The sequence below is a fragment of the Bos taurus genome, chromosome 10 (assembly GCF_002263795.3).
Source record: "Bos taurus isolate L1 Dominette 01449 registration number 42190680 breed Hereford chromosome 10, ARS-UCD2.0, whole genome shotgun sequence".
In the NCBI taxonomy this organism is placed as follows: domain Eukaryota; kingdom Metazoa; phylum Chordata; class Mammalia; order Artiodactyla; family Bovidae; genus Bos; species Bos taurus.
This window is the reverse complement of record NC_037337.1, coordinates 5,007,691-5,025,736: the sequence shown is the minus strand read 5'-3', so window position 1 is coordinate 5,025,736 and position 18,046 is coordinate 5,007,691. Positions and strand designations below refer to the sequence as shown.

Here is an 18,046-nt window from a genome sequence, read left to right as displayed (position 1 = left end):
TATATTTGAGAAAGTAGTAAGGATTTTTATTGTCAAAACAAGTAAGAGATACAAGCATAACGGAAGACACGAATAAATTAATTCTGATCATTTGAGACTCCAGGGTCTCTGGGGGAAGGTCAGCTCGACTCCTTGTGTAGACACAATACCGTCCAAAGCAAAAGACAGCAGGGACGGGAGACAGCGCTCAAGACGGTGGCTGCACGTGTGCAGTGAAGAGAAATGAGAGTGGCCTCCCCGGTTCCTCTCCTCAGCGAGGTATGTGTACAGAGGTAGGAGGCTCATTTGAGGGGAAAATGATTGCATACAGAAATTTTTTAATTCTCCTGCCTCCCAGGAAAAACATTTTCAAGCCCTAGCCTGAACAAGAAAATCAAAATAGAGTGACACTAGTTTCACATGAACCTCCAGACTATATTCGAACTGCAGTTGCCACCTCTTTTAAAAAGTTTAACATCCATTTATCTATAGCAAGCCAGTAGACTGAATTTTCTCCTTTAGGAAGTTTTCAACCAAATGGAAGCTAAATTAATGTCACTTTAAAGTGCAACAAAGGCTGTGTTAAGACTAGTGTTTGTTCTGTGACACGCAGAAGAGAAGCACCCCTCCCACAGCACAGGCCCCAGAGGTACCACAGCAAGGGCTGGCTGTGGGACACAGGGGCCCACGAGGTCCCCCAGGACGTGAGGAGACGCCGGTGCCAGCACAAACCGGGGGTCCCTGCCGGGGCTGGCTCCTAGCTGTACCCAGATCTCAAGCAGGCCTTGGGTTCCCTGACTGACCAGACCGGCGCCAGCACAGCTGTGAGGGCCGAAGTCACCTGTATTAGTCCGCGGACATCCCCACGCCATGGTCCCCATGCGCACCTGGACACGGTGAAGGAATCCTGAAGCCTTGGTTTTGGAACAACGCAGACAGTCACCTAGTAAGCAGTGGTCCAAGTTTTGGGGAGGTCCCCATATACCACTGCTCAAGTTTAGTCTAACGTTAAAGCAATACAAAACGGCTTTTCCACACAAGGACAAGCTTTGCACTAATGTTTCGCAAAAACCAATTATGTCTCCATCTAGCCTCAGTTTGATTTTCACAAAGACAAAACTTTTCCTATGTCAGAGCCAAGGTAAAGGGAGCTGGGCTCGATACCCTTGATGCAGAGTCCCCAGGACAGAAAGCTCTAGAAGCCAGTGGGTGTGAGAACATTCAAGTCCCGGGGTTTGAGGCTGTGGGCCCGTGGCAGCTGTTTCGTCCCTTCCATAACTGGGATATCCATCTTGGGCGGCTTGAACGTTGCTGGCTCCTCCGCCCTTCGGGTGGCTTGTGCGCGCATCACTTCCATTGGAGAAGGTTTCTGGGCTCCTTTGTAGGCTTGGATGGCAAAGCCTCCTGCAGAAGTAAACCACAGAGCAGATGATTTCAAGATCTGTCGGCAGTTACCAGCATACATGGTCAAATGCCCGCCACGCTGCTTTCTTTAGTGAAGAGGGTGCCTTACCTGACTCAGACTTCTGGAGGGATCTTGGTCCAAAGAGGCTCCATTTATCGGCCGAGCTTCTGTCTTTATCCCCGCTTCCAGAATCCATGGTGCTAAGGCTGGGGCCAGGTAAGGCTGTGGCAGAACCAGAAGTGAACCAGCCTCTGGAAGAGAAAGGATAAAATGCCAGGTAACACATCCTTTTGCTCCAGCTCTAGAAGTGTTCCCTGCTGAGGCCAGGGACCGCCAGCTCCTGCCCCTGACTCGGAAGCCTCGGGCTGAGCCCCTGGCTGCTGGGCCCGCTGAGGTGCTCACCTGCTCTTCTGCTTAGGGGAGGCCTGGGGGCTGCTGCTCGGGGTGGACTGCGTGGACGCCGGCTGCCTCTCCTCTCTTGCTGTCTCTCCACTCTGGAGCTTTAGTTTCTGCTCACATGAGTTAAGAAGAGAGACTTTGTAAAAGTCAGAGCAGATACAAAACAGCTAGTTAGGGTGTAAACAACCTGCTTCACACTAACTTCAGGAAAAGGAAATGTTAACAGGTGCACCATCTGGATCACAGGCCAGATATTCTTCAGGCTCTGCCATGCTAGGTAAAAGGCCGTCTTTTAAAAACATGTTTTCATCAAATACATCTCAAACACCTCTGTACTAACTTCACACCAGAGCTTCTGACGTCCGCACATTTACAGCCAGTAAGTGGAGGAGCCAGAAGCCCCGCAGTGGGCCCTCAGCACCCCTCCTGCCTCGGCACGCCACTCTCTCCAGCTCAACGCTCCCTCTGTGAACCTCGCCCGCCCGTACCCAGCCACCCGGTGCTCTGGGTGCAGTAAACAGACGCCTAACCACAGACCAGCACTTTCCCCGGGGAGACAAGCCTGCTTGTCTCACTGCTCCTGGGCCATGGCTTCCACACGTCTCCATGCCCCGTGGCTAGGATGCCAATGCCCAGGCTACGCTTAAGTGCCCACGTGTGAATCCTCTCCATCCTCAGCACGGGAAACTGTGTGAGCTGGCATCTCAGCCATCCTCATGTTCTACTCCTATGGCCAGGATGCAGAGGATGTGCCAGATGCAGTCCCATGGGTACATGGAGTGAACTGGGCAACTGAATTCAGAATGACACCCTGGAAAGTTCTCAGTGTCAAAGGTTGACAGTGCTCCTCTCCAGAAGCATCTGTCTTGTCTGAGAGCTTCAGCTGAACACCAAGCTAACCCTGACTCCCCCACATCATAGTTTTATGTGTAGTGTGCAAAAGTCATCTGGGACACTCATTACAAAATGCGACCATCGTCTACAGGGTCTTGTATCTCTGCCACAGGCCACGAACACTACATTATTCCTCTGTCTGTATACTGTATAACATGCCTCTGAGTACGCCCCTTCAGGAGCCAGATTCTCAGAAGATTTTGGAATATGAGAAAGAATCCACAGGGACTAGGGTATCCAGAGATTTGAGTTCAGATACTGTGGATGTTTAAATACATAACCCTAAACCCCTGTTTCTTCATTTACAATATACAGATAATAGTGTCTATGTCAGAGGATTAGTAAGATGAAGTCAATATGAGTGCTTGATAAAAGCAGCATTAATTATAAAGTGATAGTCCCTGAAAGAAAATCACTTAAAACTATTTTATTGATACAATTATTTGGTCATTATTAACCTTACTGAAGGGGCTTCCCAGGTGGCTCAATGACAATCTGCCCGCCAGTGCAGGAGATGTGGGTTCAATCCCTGGCTCGGGAAGATGCTCTGGAGAAACTGAAAATGATAACCCACTCCAGTACTCTTTCCTGGGAAATCCCATGGACAGAGGAGCCTGGTGGGCTACAGTCCATGGGGTTGCCAAGATTCGGACATGACTTAGTGACTAAACAACAAAAGCCTTACCGAAAATTCTTTATCCATTCCAATTTTAAAAATGAAAGAGCAAAATCATCCCAATTCTACCCTATTTTAATTTTTTAAAAATTAAATTAGAACCTGGCACTCCTTCCCACCCAGCGTTACCTCTGTTGAGGTTCCCAACTCTCCTTTCTCACCCTCGGTCACCCACTAGTACACAGAGTGACCCGTGTTGGCTCTGTTGTTCATCACATGCTCACACGATCAGCCCAGAATCTCATTTGACCCTCCAACCCAAGCTTTATAGGCAGATAAGCAGAAACAATGAGGTTGAGAGCCCCGGACCTTTCAGCTAAAGTGCGACCACCCTGGAGGGGGACTAAACAAGCTCTCAATTCCTCATTCAAGCCTCTTCCCACCCCTCTCCTCAACCCCCAACTAGCTGAGCTGGGAGCTCCTGGACCACAGCCACGCTCAGGCTGTAAATGACGAGGTTTGTGTTCAGTTCCTAAGAACAAGCTTACGTGGAGTGCTTCCGCCACTCGAAGATACTTGGTCTCCTCAGTGGTAAGGCCCTTGTGGGGGGTGTAGCCAGCATCTCGCAGCCCTGCCTGTTGCTCAAAACGCTGAATGCTCTCCTGGGTCTGTTCTGGGGACAGAGGAGATGATAGTCATGGCCATCCCCCCTCCCATCGCAACCTGGGGGAGATCAACAGATAGCTACCGTTCTCCCCGGGAGCAAGAGCTCACACCGGCAGTCTGAGAGGGCATCCCCCAGACAGGCGGCATCGCAGCAATTCTGAATCTCCCACAAAGCCCCTCTGAGCAGAAGGAAGCCTCCCTGACACAAGCTAGAGAGACAGCCGGGGAGCCTCCAGGGAAGCACTCCTTACTGTCCTCACTTGTACCCCAGGACACTGTCTGTATTAATATTTAGAAATGCAACACGGAGAAGGCAGCTGACATTCAGAAACAGTGCAAGCTCTCCAATACAAAGCTTTCTCGGAGAGACTCACCACCCTCTCTAAGACCTTTGCCCAAAGAGAAACCAAGCCACGTTTAGGCCAGACGGCACCAGGGTAGCGGTAAGATCCGAACCAGAGAGAATAATGTGCCTTGAACTGGCCAAGGTCTACTGACTCAGTGCTTCCAACGGTGTGCGTAGCTGCCCGCCACGGGGCCTGGCACAGCATCTGATTATCTCATCATCAGTGTCAGTGATGCCTTGGATGACAGCGGAATTCCTGCTTCATCTGTCCACTCTACATAATACACCCCTCATGGGTGAGAATGCGGCAGCTGTGGACCAAAATGCAGACGCCACAGGTCCTTCAGGACTGAGTTCTTCCCCTTCGAAGGGGCTAGATTATTTCCATCAGAAACAGAAGCAAGGGAAAACACACACACACTAAATGTATGAGGATGTTTTCCAGTCTTGCCAGGTAGTCACCTTAAAATTTTAAAAGCAGGAAAGGACTTCTTTGTGAATACAATACACTAATTTAAATGCGGCTTAAAAAAAAAAATTTAAGATTATAGCAACATCAAAAGTTCATGGCAGTATTAACTAAAAAAATAAAATGGTTTATTATACCTGCAATTATATAAAAATATACTTACAGGTGGACATAACTAAGCCAAATAAGTATCTGAGTGATAATAATATATACTGGGGTTCTATGATGTTTTATGCTGTTGGTAACCTCTATTTTCAATAAAGAAGTTCTACTGCACAGAAAGAACAATGACTGAGCTTCTTAACACTGCCAGGACACATTCTCAAGGTTGCAAAATACAAGTAGTAGCTGCTGATTCAAACACTGCATTTCTGTGTGAATAAGAAAAAAGTCCAGGTAAGAGTTTGAACTTCTGGTTCCTAGGTGAGTTCTTCAGGAATTGCCCAAGACTAACTGACGCCCTCCCAGAGCACATGAACAAGGGCTTCTGACTTCCAACATGCCCTGCCCTGGCAGAGGCTGCTGCTGACAAGCAGGACTCTGTATCTAGTGACTGTTAACTTCCCACAGCAACTAGAAGGACCCTCCAGAACCACTGAGTTCAGATAACTTGTTAGGATTTTTTTAATTCAGGCTATCTTGTTTCTAGTTTTATCAGGACCATAAATCACATATTCTTAAGACTAAAGACTGGTGCCTCAAGGTCCAGGGAAAGGAACAACTCTGAGCCATTTAATTTAAAAAAGTAAGTGCGGGGCAGGTGGGCGATGGCTCCGTGGGTCTCCTCCTCTAGCAGAGCCTGAGACGGCAGCGGCAGCAGCCCCTGGCCCCTGACACTGTGCTATCTAACCCTGCCACTTACTGCCGGCCAGATCCCCCACCTCATGGAGGGGAAACAGCTGCCACAGTTAAGACAACTTGCCCCAGGCCACACTGATGGACAGGGGAAAGCAAGGCTGTAGCAACAGAGCGGCGGTAGTGCCCTGAATGAACCACGATGCTGAGCACTGGGTCAACCTCCCGCCTCAATGGAGCTTCAGCACTGGTGCCGCCTGGGCAGCCAGGCTGGCTTCAGCGGGGCTCGCTGAGGACAGGCTGAGGCAGGCGGGCGTGCAGAGCCCCTGGCAGCTGATGCGGGGACTCAGCTCTCCCCCGCCCCACTTGACTCTATTCCGAGGGCGCAGAGGCTTACTTGTGATCAAAGAGCTCATGATGACATGGGTCGCTTTGGCCTTCACCACAGGGGCCTTCTCTGCACTGTCAGTGGCCGGCGGCGGGGCCGGGGCAGGCGGGGAGACGCTGGGCTCTCCCTCCTCCACCTGCTCAAGAGGGGACGGGGTACGTGAGCAGACACGGGAGTCACAGCCTCAGCCCCCCTTCGGGAGCCATCAGATCCATGAGGAAACACGTGAAGGGGGCTGTCATCCCCACCTGGTTAGATGCACAGAGACAGCACGTATGACTTGATACAAAGAGTCTGTATTTATATACTTGTGGGAGAGCCAGAATCTGAAGCTCTAGGCTTTACTGTCGTCCCAGACTGTGTCCAATACACTATATTACCAAGGCCCTAAGGATGCAGACGCCTATTACTAAGCGTTGACTGTGTCCCGAGCACCATCCCTGCTTTTGCATGATGAACCACTGCATCTACTAAGTAGTTCTGGAACTCTGCCGACATCCTGCCAGCATCCACCAGAGGGCTTATTGAACAGACTGCTGGGCCCCACCCAGAGGGGATTCAGGAGGTCTGAGTCAGGGTTCAAGAACGTTATTTCCAACAAACCCCCAAGTGATGCTGATGCTGCAGGTTCTGAGACCACACTTTCTGGGCCATGGCTCTAAAGGTCCAATAATGGTCTTTTAAAACAGACCAGAAAGTCTCCATAGCGCCTCATCTTTCACGCGAGCGAGCTGGAGCATGCTGCCTTCCCTCAGCTCAGTACCTGACACGGTGCTCAGCTCTGACTGGAAGCAGAGAAGTGGGCTTCCTCTTTATTCTCTGCTTCTCCAAAGGAGCTGAGAGGAAAGATGGTCAGAAAGGAGGGGAGAAGAAGGGAGTACTGAAATGTTGTATCCCTGTTACAAAATAGGATTTAAACTTCTCAGCTACGATCTAACTAACTCAAGTAAAACCTAAATAAACCTCTGCTTCCTCACTTGGGAGGACAGCTGCGGGTGGGGATGTGGATGCCTAGGGCGTAGAGAGTTAGGACCAGCGGAAGCATGCACGCAGAGTCGGGCTGGGCTCCCCGTGGACAGCGGCTGTTCCAAACGTCAGCTGTCCCAGCTGGGGCACAGCCGAAGACTGGATGCACGTTCTTTGCCTCATGAAGCAAGCGGGAGCCTTCACAGGTGCAGAGGGTGGTGGGCCGCCATCCAAGCCCCAAGCCCCATCAGGAGCCGCCCTTATTTCCTGCTCCAGTCCTGGGAGCCTGCTGCTTCGGCGCCACAGGCAGGCTGCCAGGGCCCTTCTCTGCTGGTACTGCCAGCACTTTTTACACAGAGCGCTTCCACCTCAACAACTGACTGGGTCAGATTTTGGTAGATGGCTAATGTGGGGGAACGTGCCCTGGAGCTGCAGGGGATCCTTCATGGCGACAGCAAGAGGCGCCCCATTCTGAGAGCCTGACGGGGCGGGCGTGGGTGAGCGGGGCACCCCCATTAGAAAGGAAGGCTCAGACACGGCTCTACTGAGAGAGGTGGGCTGGGAGCCGCAGTCACAGCATTGGCTCCACACAGAAGACTGGACAAGCCTCCCCGCTGTCTCTTCTTTAATCCCCACAGCAGCTCCGTGACAAAAGTATTGTCATCTCTCACACGAGACGCTGGCTCGGGGGTGAGGCCAGGCTCACGGCGGGGCACAGGCTGTTCGGGGCTCACCCCCAGGGCCGCTTACACGGGGGCTTTACCTGCCCTCAGGACCCGAGCTGTCATACGACCACACTGCAGCTCGACCGCAGGTGCAGGTGAGGAGGAGCCACCGAACTGGGCAGGCCTAGCTCATTCAGGCAGCGCGACCACCTTTCTGGCACCTTGGTCGTGGGAAGTCAGAGGTGAGAGACAGTCAGGAAGCAGAGGCTCCAGTGACATGCCTGCAGCCAGCATGTAAGAACCGTGAGCCCAGCTGCACAGAGGGCTGCGAGCGCAGAGCGGCGCGTGTGCCTGCGGCAGGAGGGCCGGCGAGGAGGCAGCTCCCCGGGGTCGCCACGGGACCGGTGCCCGAGACAGGACCGCACGAGGAGTGGCGCAGCACATCTGCCACGCCCTCCACCAGATGCTGCAGAGGGGTGCAGATCAGACGCGGCCCTGCCCCCAGGATGCTAACGGAGGGTGCCTAACACAGCAGGGGTGCTGACAGGGTCAAGGACACCGGAGACCTGAAAAGCAGGGGAACAGTTTACTGGTAGGACAGAGAAAGATCACAGAAAAGACTGAGATCGAGCTAAGACTCAAAAGATGCCATTTGTCAGGCAGATGGAACAGAACGACAGGACGGGGACTGGGACTATTCCAGGCAATCAGAGCAGTGACAAGCAAAGACTCAGAGGCATCAAACACCCTATTAAGTACAAGAAATCTTAGTAAGTGGCAAGGCTGGATCACGGCATGTGGGGGGCATGGTGTTCAGAGGACCAGGATCATGCAAAGCCAGACCAAGACTACGGAGCTTGGACTTAATGCTGTGGAAATGGCAAGGGCGGGTAATGGGAGAAGACATGGCCATTCTAGTTCTGAGTGAGAAAGGAAAAGAGGCCTACCAACCCCACAGAGAACAGTACCACGTACAGAGATGAGCGGGTGCCCCATTCGCTGGGTGCCGGGAGCCACCGGCAGTTTTGGGAGCAGAGGAAGGAAAAGGAAGGGGTGGGGCCTGCCAGCAGCACTCGGCAGGGTCAGATACCTTGGCGAGGTCCTGATACTTGCGCTCTGGAATCACTGGCTTCCAAGGGATGCTGCCCATGTCCGATGGAGGAGGAGTCATGGGCGTAGGGTCCTCGAGGGCATCATCATAGCTGAATGCCCGGCGGTACATCCCGATGGGCAGGGACATCTTGCCTAGAGGCCCACTAGGCTCAAGAGCTAAGAACAGAGACACCGGTGAGGATGGGATCACCAGCTGAACATACTGGTAGCTTTAAATAAATTCGTCTGTAGGCAGGAAGGCTCTGAAACACTTCTTCTGGGACAAAGCAAAAGCAGCTGGTTCTGGAAGAGCTAACCCAGGCAAGGTAAGCAAACAGGACAAAGCCCTTCCTCTCGGCCTGCCACTTTGGATTCTCCACTTCACCCACACAGCAGCCCTAATCCATCTTTATGGATTAGCAAATCAAACAATTCAATTTACCTGAGCCAGGTCACATAACTTCAAAGTGCAGTAAGGAATCAAAACCCAAACCCACCTGATTTCAAAGCTTGTATTCTTTAGGCCACAGAAGCGCCCCCGTGGCAATCCCAAGCATCTCAACTCAGGCGAAAATGAGGATGTGAAGTCTTAGGAATTCCCTGGCAGTCCAGTGGTTAGGACTCGGCACTTTCACTGCTGAGGCCCCGGGTTCAATCCAGGGTCGGGGAACTAAGATTCCACAACCCTCATGGCCCGCACCCCCCCACAAAAAAACATGAAGTCTTGTTCCCATTTTATACTATAGATGAGTAAATGAAGGCTCAGAGGTGGCAAATCCTGCCTTTCCTACATCTCCTCAGAAAACAAGAGCAATGACATGCCCGACACGCTGGGTGTCCAGCAGCGTCCAAAACAGTCTCAAATGTTTCCTATGACTCAAAAGAGCAGAGGCAACGTCCATCCAGAAGCTACTGACAATCGTCTCTCAAAGCACTGCCAGCTGACCCTGCTATTCCCGCCCACTGGAACGCCCCACCCTGACGCAGGCTCCCACTTCACGGGCGCGCTCAGCTCTGCCAGACCAGGGAGCAAAGTTCACTTTGTTTGCGGATCCTTTCCAAACAGGACTAATGCCAGATCCTGCCTTCAGGCTGACATTTTCCTTTTGCTACAATTACACAACCACTCTCTCCAAGACATCAACCTGTGTGGCAGTTGAGTCCCAAACCAGCAAAGACATTCTATGTAAACAGAGGGGGACAAGCAGTTACCCTTATTATCACGATTTGTAACAATTACCAACAAATCCATAGAAAGGATTAGTAGTTGCCTGGAGCTGGGTGGAGGGAGGAGCCACAGCGGGAATAAGGCCTGACTACTGCAGGAACAAGGCTTCCTTTTGGGGGTGAGGAAGATATTCTGGAATTAGTGGTGATGGTTGCACAACTTTGTCACTACACTAAAAATCGCTACTGACCTGTTCACTTTAAAATGGCTGAGTTGTATGGTATGTGGATTATCTCAATCAAAACAAACACGTAAGCAAATGACAATCACCAAGTACCCTTCCTTGTCAAGCATACATCCCTCATCTTTTCTAATCCTCATTAAGCAGATATTCTTCCCCTTTTCCAGCCTGGGAAACTGAGGCACAGAACAGTTAAAAACAACAGCCCACTAGCAAGTGTGAGGTGAAATCAGCCAGCAGTCACACCCTCCATGCAACCCACCCCACAAGCAGCAACCTGGTGCATGCAACCCTGGGGCCCAGACGCCCACGGGGAGTTTACGGTCAGCACAACCACAGCGAAAGACAAACTGAAGCACAAGCTGATGGAAGTCTGAGACTCAGGATGAATCGTATCGAAAGACAGAAGGGAGACTCCTATCCCTCCACTTAATTTGGGAGCAATTTCACAAACATCTTAGAGACATCCCAATAGCCTTCCTAAAAATAATAAAGTCAGGTAGTATTTATGAGGAAATATATTTCCTAGTGGCTCAGCTGGAAAAGAATCTGCCTGCAATGCGGGAGACCTGGATTGGATCCCTGGGTTGGGAAGATCCCCTGGAGAAGGGAATGGCTACCCACTCCAGTATTCTGGCCTGGAGAATTCCATAGTCTGTTGCAAAGTGTTGGACACGACTGAGCGACTTTCACACATATTCCCATAAATAGAAAACAAAAATTTTTCTGGGCAGTAAGTAACTACTCAATATTAACTTTTGTTTCACAATTTCCATTTATTTTATGTTTGATCTTCACAGTAACCCTGAGAGACAGGCACTATCATCTATACTGAGAATCAAAAATCAATTCAGGGACTTCCCGGGTGGTCCAGTGGTTAAGAACCCACCTTCCAGTGCAGGGGACGCGGGTTCAACCCTTAGCCAGGAACTAAGATCCCACACATTACCGGGCCTTAGCTAGAGAACCCGGGCCGCAGCTACCAAGGCAGGCCTGCAGGTGCCGCACTGGAGAGAGCAGCCTGCACCACAACGAAGGCCCAGAGCAGCCAGGATAGTAACGGACAGATTTTAAATTTGTTTTAAACATTGAGTGATTCAGACTTTTAAAATCACTAACCCCTCCCACTAAAACAGTCCAGGGAAGGATCAATGACTTCACTAACCCAGAAATTACCACCCGGTAAAGAACCCAGGACTCACTAAATGTTGCACTGAATATTCTCATAACTAAGTTCAAGTTGCCTTGAAGTCAGGCTGGTGTCTTTTTTGCTTTGACTTTCATTCCTCCCAATCTCCTACCTCCTCCTCACCAATAAAAGGGGTGAGTTTAAGTCATTTTGGTACAAGAACTTTTCTGAATTTTGATTTGATACATAAGAAAGTGACAAATTTGTCATACCCTTAAGTGCAATAAGGGTACTCTTTCAAGTTAGATGCTGGGTTCACACCCTGGGTGGGTTAATAAGATAAAATTTAATGTGATAATAAGATAATACTAATCATTTACTAGGATTATATTAATAAGATAATAGATTGGCATCATTTAAATAGTAAGTCTAAATGGCAGAGAGTAACTACTAACATCTGGTCCAGAAAAAGTGGTTTCTGTCTAGTTTAAAACCTTAAAGGGTAAAACATAACTTTATCAAAAAGAACTAAGTTTACCAGGCACTTCTGGTTGTCTCGAAGCCATTGAAAGACTGGGATCCAGGCGCTTTTCCTACACAGACTTTGAGCTGAGTTCCCCGCCACCTAGTAAAAATAACAAAGGGTGTTTTCTTACAGCGAGCACCAAAGACTAGCCCCAATGCTGTTCTTCCAACAGGCACAGAGCTTTATGGCTTTAACACGTCAAAGAGCCGATGAGCGACAAACATGCCAAGGGAGAAAAAAAAGGATAAAGTCAAAGGAGTCAGCATACCGTCACTGATCTTAACACCCGTGATATGACAAAGACACTACGCACAGTGAAAAGGTCCCCTTACCAGAGAGAGATGATGTGACGATTATGCCTACAGGCAGGTATTAATGAGGAACATCGTCCAGCTGCTGCAAATTAGCAAAGCTGCTCAGGAAGAGTCCATCCATTCCAGAGGTTCTGAGAACAACAAACAACCAGCGTTGGCACAGCCCTGCAGAGTCTGCCAAACATCTCCCTGTGTTTCATGTCTTTGCCATAACAACCTAAAAAGAGATACTATACTCATTTCAGTTTTCAGTAAATTAGGGCTCAGGGTCAAAATAACCTGACCCACGGCAAGGGGCTAGGGATCAAGTCAATAAATTCATTCCTTGTTGCTAGTACTGACCGACATTCAGACAACGCTTATCTCGTGTTTTAACCCTCGCAGCAGTCCATTGTTTATTCACACTTTAGAAGAAACGAAAAAGGAGAAGTGACTTGTCCAAGGTCACAGATAAGTGGCCCATCTTGTAAGGCAGATTTCAGCCCCATTTCACCGAGCAGTTCAAACAAAGCTCTGAGGGAGCCGTTATTTGCTTTCAACTTGCTACACTGCCCCCGACCCACCCCCCCCCCCCATCCTGATGAAGCTCAGACGGCAAAGTAAAGAGCATCGCAGAAGCCAAAGTTCCGTCAACCTCGGAGCCCAGGGAGCGTTCCGACAAGGCCACCTCCCCTTTCACTTCCCGGGGCCCGGCCCTCCCCGCGGCCCGCAGAGCGCTGACTTCTCCTTTACCAGATGCAAGACAACGCCACCCAGACGCGAAAGGCCTGGGCTGACTCAACCGCCTCTTCCACCCGGCGAGGCTAAGAAAGGTTACGGAGACTAGGGGCAGGGGCTGGCTTAAGATGAAGGTTCCCCGGGGCAAGGCAAGTAGGAGGCTGGGGAGCTGAAGGCGAGCAGGGGTGGTCCAGGACTAGGCCGGCTTGGTAGAGGCGAGGCCCGGTGCCGGGGCCGCGGGGGCGTCATCGCTGAGGAACCCCGCGGTGGGAGGACACCCCCCACCCCCACCCCCGCCCCGCCCCGCCGCCAGAAGGCGGAGCGAAAGCTGCACAGAGCGGTCCAGCCAAGCTCCGAGCCTGAGTAAGCCAGCCTGAGTGAGGGCACCACAAGGCCCCAGGCCCGGGCCTGGCGGGGGATGGGGGCCAGGCCCCTCCTAAACAGCGGAGCCCGAGCCCCCGGGGGGGCCAGGCCCGGATCCTCCAGTTACCTTTCCGTCCGCCGCCGCCGCGGAGCTGCCTGCGGCCTGGGACTAAAGAGGCTCCAAAGACCCACGTCTCTCGAAAGGTTGTTGCGCAGTCCGGATCCAAGCCATGGTGTGAGCGGCGCTGTGCCTGTAACGACACAGAAGGTCCCAGACGCCAACCTGGGAGGGAGAACAGGATACCAGCCGCCGGCAGCCTCCCTGATAAACTCTCCCGAGGCGGCGTCACTTCACGCGAGACCTGGCAGGATGAGGGCGGGGCTGGAGTATGCTGGGAGTTGTAGTCCACGATACGGCAAGACCCAGAATCATCGCGGGCACTGAGGGTCTTGGGGCCAGGGCTCTGTGTGTCGAACCCGCCAGCTCCCAGAAGAAAAGCGCCCCTAGACCAGCATTCTATGCCTGGGCCTGTGACAGGCTGAGGACAGATTGAGATAGCACGGTAAAGTGACACTCTCAAACCTTTTTCATTTAGGGAAGCTGACGTTCGGAGAGATGTGAAGGCACTTTGACTAAGAAGACCTGAAGTGAGCAGGGACCCTCTTCCAGGAACTGCTGGGTTCATATTAGTAGCAGGGTTCATACTTGTAAGCAGGACCAAAAGGGGAAGCAAGCAGCACCTGCCTCCTCTAGGTGGTGGTGGTGGTGTTCTGTCCCTAAGTTGCATCCAGCTCTTTGGGACAGCATACACTACAGCCAGTAAAGATCCCGTCTTTTGCTATCGCCCGCAGTTTGCTCAAATTCATGTCCATTGAGTTGGTGATGTTATCTAATCATCTCATCCTCTGCAACCCCCTTCTCCTTTTGCCTTCAATCACTCCCAGCATCAGGGTCAATTCCAATGAGTTAGGTCTTCCCATCAGGTAGCCAAAGTTTTGGAGCTTCAGCATCAGTCCTTCCAATGAATATTCAGCATTTCCCCAGCCATCTGGAGATAAAACCGCATGGAGCTATTTTTAAAATGATCAATTCCCTGTCAGATGCCAGCCCTACTGGGGTGACCACTCGCGGATAAAAATCTGCAATACTTAAAAGCTCTCCAGGTGAATCTTATCTTAGGCAATTACAGGTGATGTAAAGTGAAGTGAAGTCACTCATTCGTGTCCAACTCTTTGCGACCCCACGGACTATAACCTATCAGGCTCCTCTGTCCATGGGATTTTCCAGGCAATAGTGCTGGAGTGGATTGCCATTTCCTTCTCCAGGGGATCTTCCCAACCCAGGAATAGAACCTGGGTCTCCCACATCGCAGGCAGACACTTTACCGTCTGAGCCACCAGGCTTCTCTCTGGATCCTAATAAATCCACCTCGTATCACTTTGTCTCTCAATGAATTTTTGCAATGAGACATCAGAGCCTGAGTTTCATTAGTTTTGGCCGGGCTTGAGTCCTGGGAGAGCTGAAGGACAGGAGGAAAAAGCAGTGGGAAAAACGTGCCAAGGAATCCCCTTCATAGCCCGCCAGAAAATTTGCTAAATAGCTGACCAGTGCTCACAGTTTCATTGGTCTGATTCTTGGCACAGAGAAGACAAAGGACAGAGGAACCCCCACCAGCTTGGGTAACAGATACTGGGGCTCAGCAGATAGCGCCTTTGGGACATGCTGAGGAGTAGCCTCTCCACAGAGTCCCTCAATTGTGCCCCCTGCCACCCGCCTGTTCGCCAGAGGTTCGAGGAAACAAGAAACGAGAGATTGTAAAGGCCCCTCCAGCCATAGGAGCGAGGACCTCTTACCTTAACCAGAGGTCTTCTGGAATCTGAGACTGGGCCACATGAGCTTTCTGCTGAATTCGTTTTTCGCTGTCCCGGTGTCCAGCATGATGGGCCTTCCCCTGCGCTGGGTTTCGTAGCCTTCCACTTCTAGCGCGGGAGCTTCGCTGAACTGGGCTCCTGCTGTGCTTGGCCTCTTCCATGTGGAGGTTGTTTCAGCCAGGTTAAACCCGAGTCATGGCACCATTGGAGAAGGCAATGGCACCCCACTCCAGTACTCTTGCCTGGAAAATCCCATGGATGGAGGAGCCTGGTGGGCTGCAGTCCATGGGATCGCTAAGAGTCGGACATGACTGAGTGACTTCACTTTCACTTCTCACTTTCATGCATTGGAGAAGGAAATGGCAACCCACTCCAGTGTTCTTGCCTGGAGAATCCCAGGGACGGGGGAGCCTGGTGGGCTACTGTCTATGGGGTCGCACAGAGTCGGACACAACTGAAGCGACTTAGCAGCAGCAGCAGCAGCACGGCACCCTGTATGTTCCTCGGTTCTTTGTCTCGTCACAACAAAGATTTGGAGCGACGGACATTAAAGCCCTCGGCGTGTCACAGCTCTCAGGTCTTGGACAAACCGTGTTACGGCTCTTAAGCAAATCAGTGTTACAGCTCTATTTTATTTAGAAGGTAGCAGGAGAGAGAGGGAGAGTGAGAGAGAAAGAGAAAGAGCACACGCACACGGGAGAGAGAGAGCCCTTCACTCAGTTTTGCCATCGCATCCTAAAACAACTGCCCACAATTTCTTCCTACCCTAAATTTACCCAGAACATTGTGGTCATGCTGATATTCTTAAATTGGAAACGTCTTTATCTGATTCCTATGAAGACTTCAGTGACTCCCCTCTGCCGATAACATCCCACATCCCTGACATATCAGTGAAGGTCCATCAAAACGGACTCTGGTGACCTATCTAGGCTCACCTCCCCATATTCCTTCCCTTGGGCCAAAGCTACTGAGCTACCCACTCCTGTTACCAGCCCCCCCCCCCCCCCCCACTTACCTAACTCAGTGAGTGAGTGAAAGTCCCTCAGTCGTGTCCAACTCTTTGCGACCCCATGGATAGTCCATGGAATTCTCCAGGCCAGCATACTGGAGTGGGTAGCCCTTCCCTTCTCCAGGGGATCTTCCCAACCCAGGTACAAACCCAGGTCTCTGGCATGCAGGTGGATTCTTTACCAGCTGAGCCACCAGGGAAGCCTTACCTAACTCAAGTCTTCCCCTTTGAACTCTGGCTTATCTTTTTGCTCCAAGAAGCCTCTGCATCACTCTCATCCTCAAGAGTCCTTTCTCTCTTGGGCTGTTTGAAGCTTCCTCAAAAAAACTGCCTCAGGGGGTCCTAAACCTTCGAGCTTTTTCATATAACAAACTTTCTTCCATATGGGAATAGGCATGACTTTATGATCATCTTTGCAAGCAAAAACATCTTCTGATCAGATCAGATCAGATCAGTCGCTCAGTTGTGTCCGACTCTTTGCGACCCCATGAATCGCAGCATGCCAGGCCTCCCTGTCCATCACCAACTCCCAGAGTTCACTCAGACTCACATCCATCGAGTCAGTGATGCCATCCAGCCATCTCATCCTCTGTCGTCCCCTTCTCCACCTGCCCCCAATCCCTCCCAGCATCAGAGTCTTTTCCAATGAGTCAACTCTTCGCATGAGGTGGCCAAAGTACTGGAGTTTCAGCTTTAGCATCATTCCCTCCAAAGAAATCCCAGGGCTGATCTCCTTCAGAATGGACTGCTTGGATCTCCTTGCAGTCCAAGGGACTCTCAAGAGTCTTCTCCAACACCACAGTTCAAAAGCATCAATTCTTCGGTGCTCATCCTTCTTCACAGTCCAACTCTCACATCCATACACGACCACAGGAAAAACCACAGCCTTGACTAGACGAACCTTAGTTGGCAAAGTAATGTCCCTGCTTTTGAATATGCTATCTAGGTTGGTCATAACTTTCCTTCCAAGGAGTAAGTGTCTTTTAATTTCATGGCTGCAGTCACCATCTGCAGTGATTTTGGAGCCAGAAAAATAAATTCTGACACTGTTTCCACTGTTTTCCCATCTATTTCCCATGAAGTGATGGGACCAGATGCCATGATCTTAGTTTTCTGAATGTTGAGCTTTAAGCCAACTTTTGCACTCTCCACTTTCACTTTCATCAAGAGGCTCTTTAGTTCCTCTTCACTTTCTGCCATAGGGTGGTGTTATCTGCATATCTGAGATTATTGATATTTCTCCCAGCAATCTTGATTCCAGTTTGTGTTTCTTCCAGTCCAGCGTTTCTCATGATGTACTCTGCATATAAGTTAAATAAACAGGGTGACAATATACAGCCTTGACGAACTCCTTTTCCTATTTGGAACCAGTCTGTTGTTCCATGTCCAGTTCTAACTGTTGCTTCCTGACCTGCATACAAATTTCTCAAGAGGCAGATCAGGTGGTCTAGTATTCCCATCTCTTGAAGAATTTTCCACAATTTATTGTGATCCACACAGTCAAAGGCTTTGGCATAGTCAATAAAGCAGAAATAGATGTTTTTCTGGAACTCTCTTGCTTTTTCTATGATCCAGCGGATGTTGGCAATTTGATCTCTGGTTCCTCTGCCTTTTCTAAAACCAGCTTGAACATGGTTTTGGTGAGGAGATACCCCTCGTACAAGGTAAGGAGCAATGGCTGTGCTTTGCTGGAGCAGCCGTGAAGAGATACCCCACGCCCAAGGTAAGAGAAACCCAAGTAAGAGGGTAGGTGTTGCAAGAGGGCAGCAGAGGGCAAACACACTGAAACCATACTCACAGAAAACTAGTCAATCTAATCACACTAGGACCACAGCCTTGTCTAACTCAATGAAACTAAGCCATGTCCGTGGGGCAAACCAAGACGGGCGGGTCATGGTGGAGAGATTTGACAGAATGTGGTCCACTGGAGAAGGGAATGGCAAACCACTTCAGTATTCTTGCCTTGAGAACCCCATGAACAATATGAAAAGGCAAAATGATAGGATACTGAAAGAGAAACTCCCCAG

The 18,046-nt window shown here is 50.6% G+C and overlaps 1 protein-coding gene across 5 annotated transcripts; it reads right to left on the bottom strand.

The window, feature by feature from the left end:
* Nucleotides 1–4: 4 nt before the first annotated feature.
* KIAA1191 lies at nucleotides 5–13,475 on the bottom strand. 5 transcript variants are annotated; one of them, XM_005211186.4, is made up of 9 exons: nucleotides 13,266–13,475; nucleotides 12,077–12,288; nucleotides 11,757–11,843; nucleotides 8,679–8,857; nucleotides 5,967–6,096; nucleotides 3,842–3,966; nucleotides 1,787–1,893; nucleotides 1,493–1,635; nucleotides 5–1,383 (listed from the first exon to the last, which is right to left on the bottom strand). In XM_005211186.4, exons 3-9 carry the CDS (start codon nucleotides 11,782–11,784, stop codon nucleotides 1,175–1,177), a joined length of 921 nt encoding a protein of 306 aa, XP_005211243.1. In that variant the 5' UTR covers nucleotides 11,785–11,843; nucleotides 12,077–12,288; nucleotides 13,266–13,475; the 3' UTR covers nucleotides 5–1,174.
* Nucleotides 13,476–18,046: the final 4,571 nt, after the last annotated feature.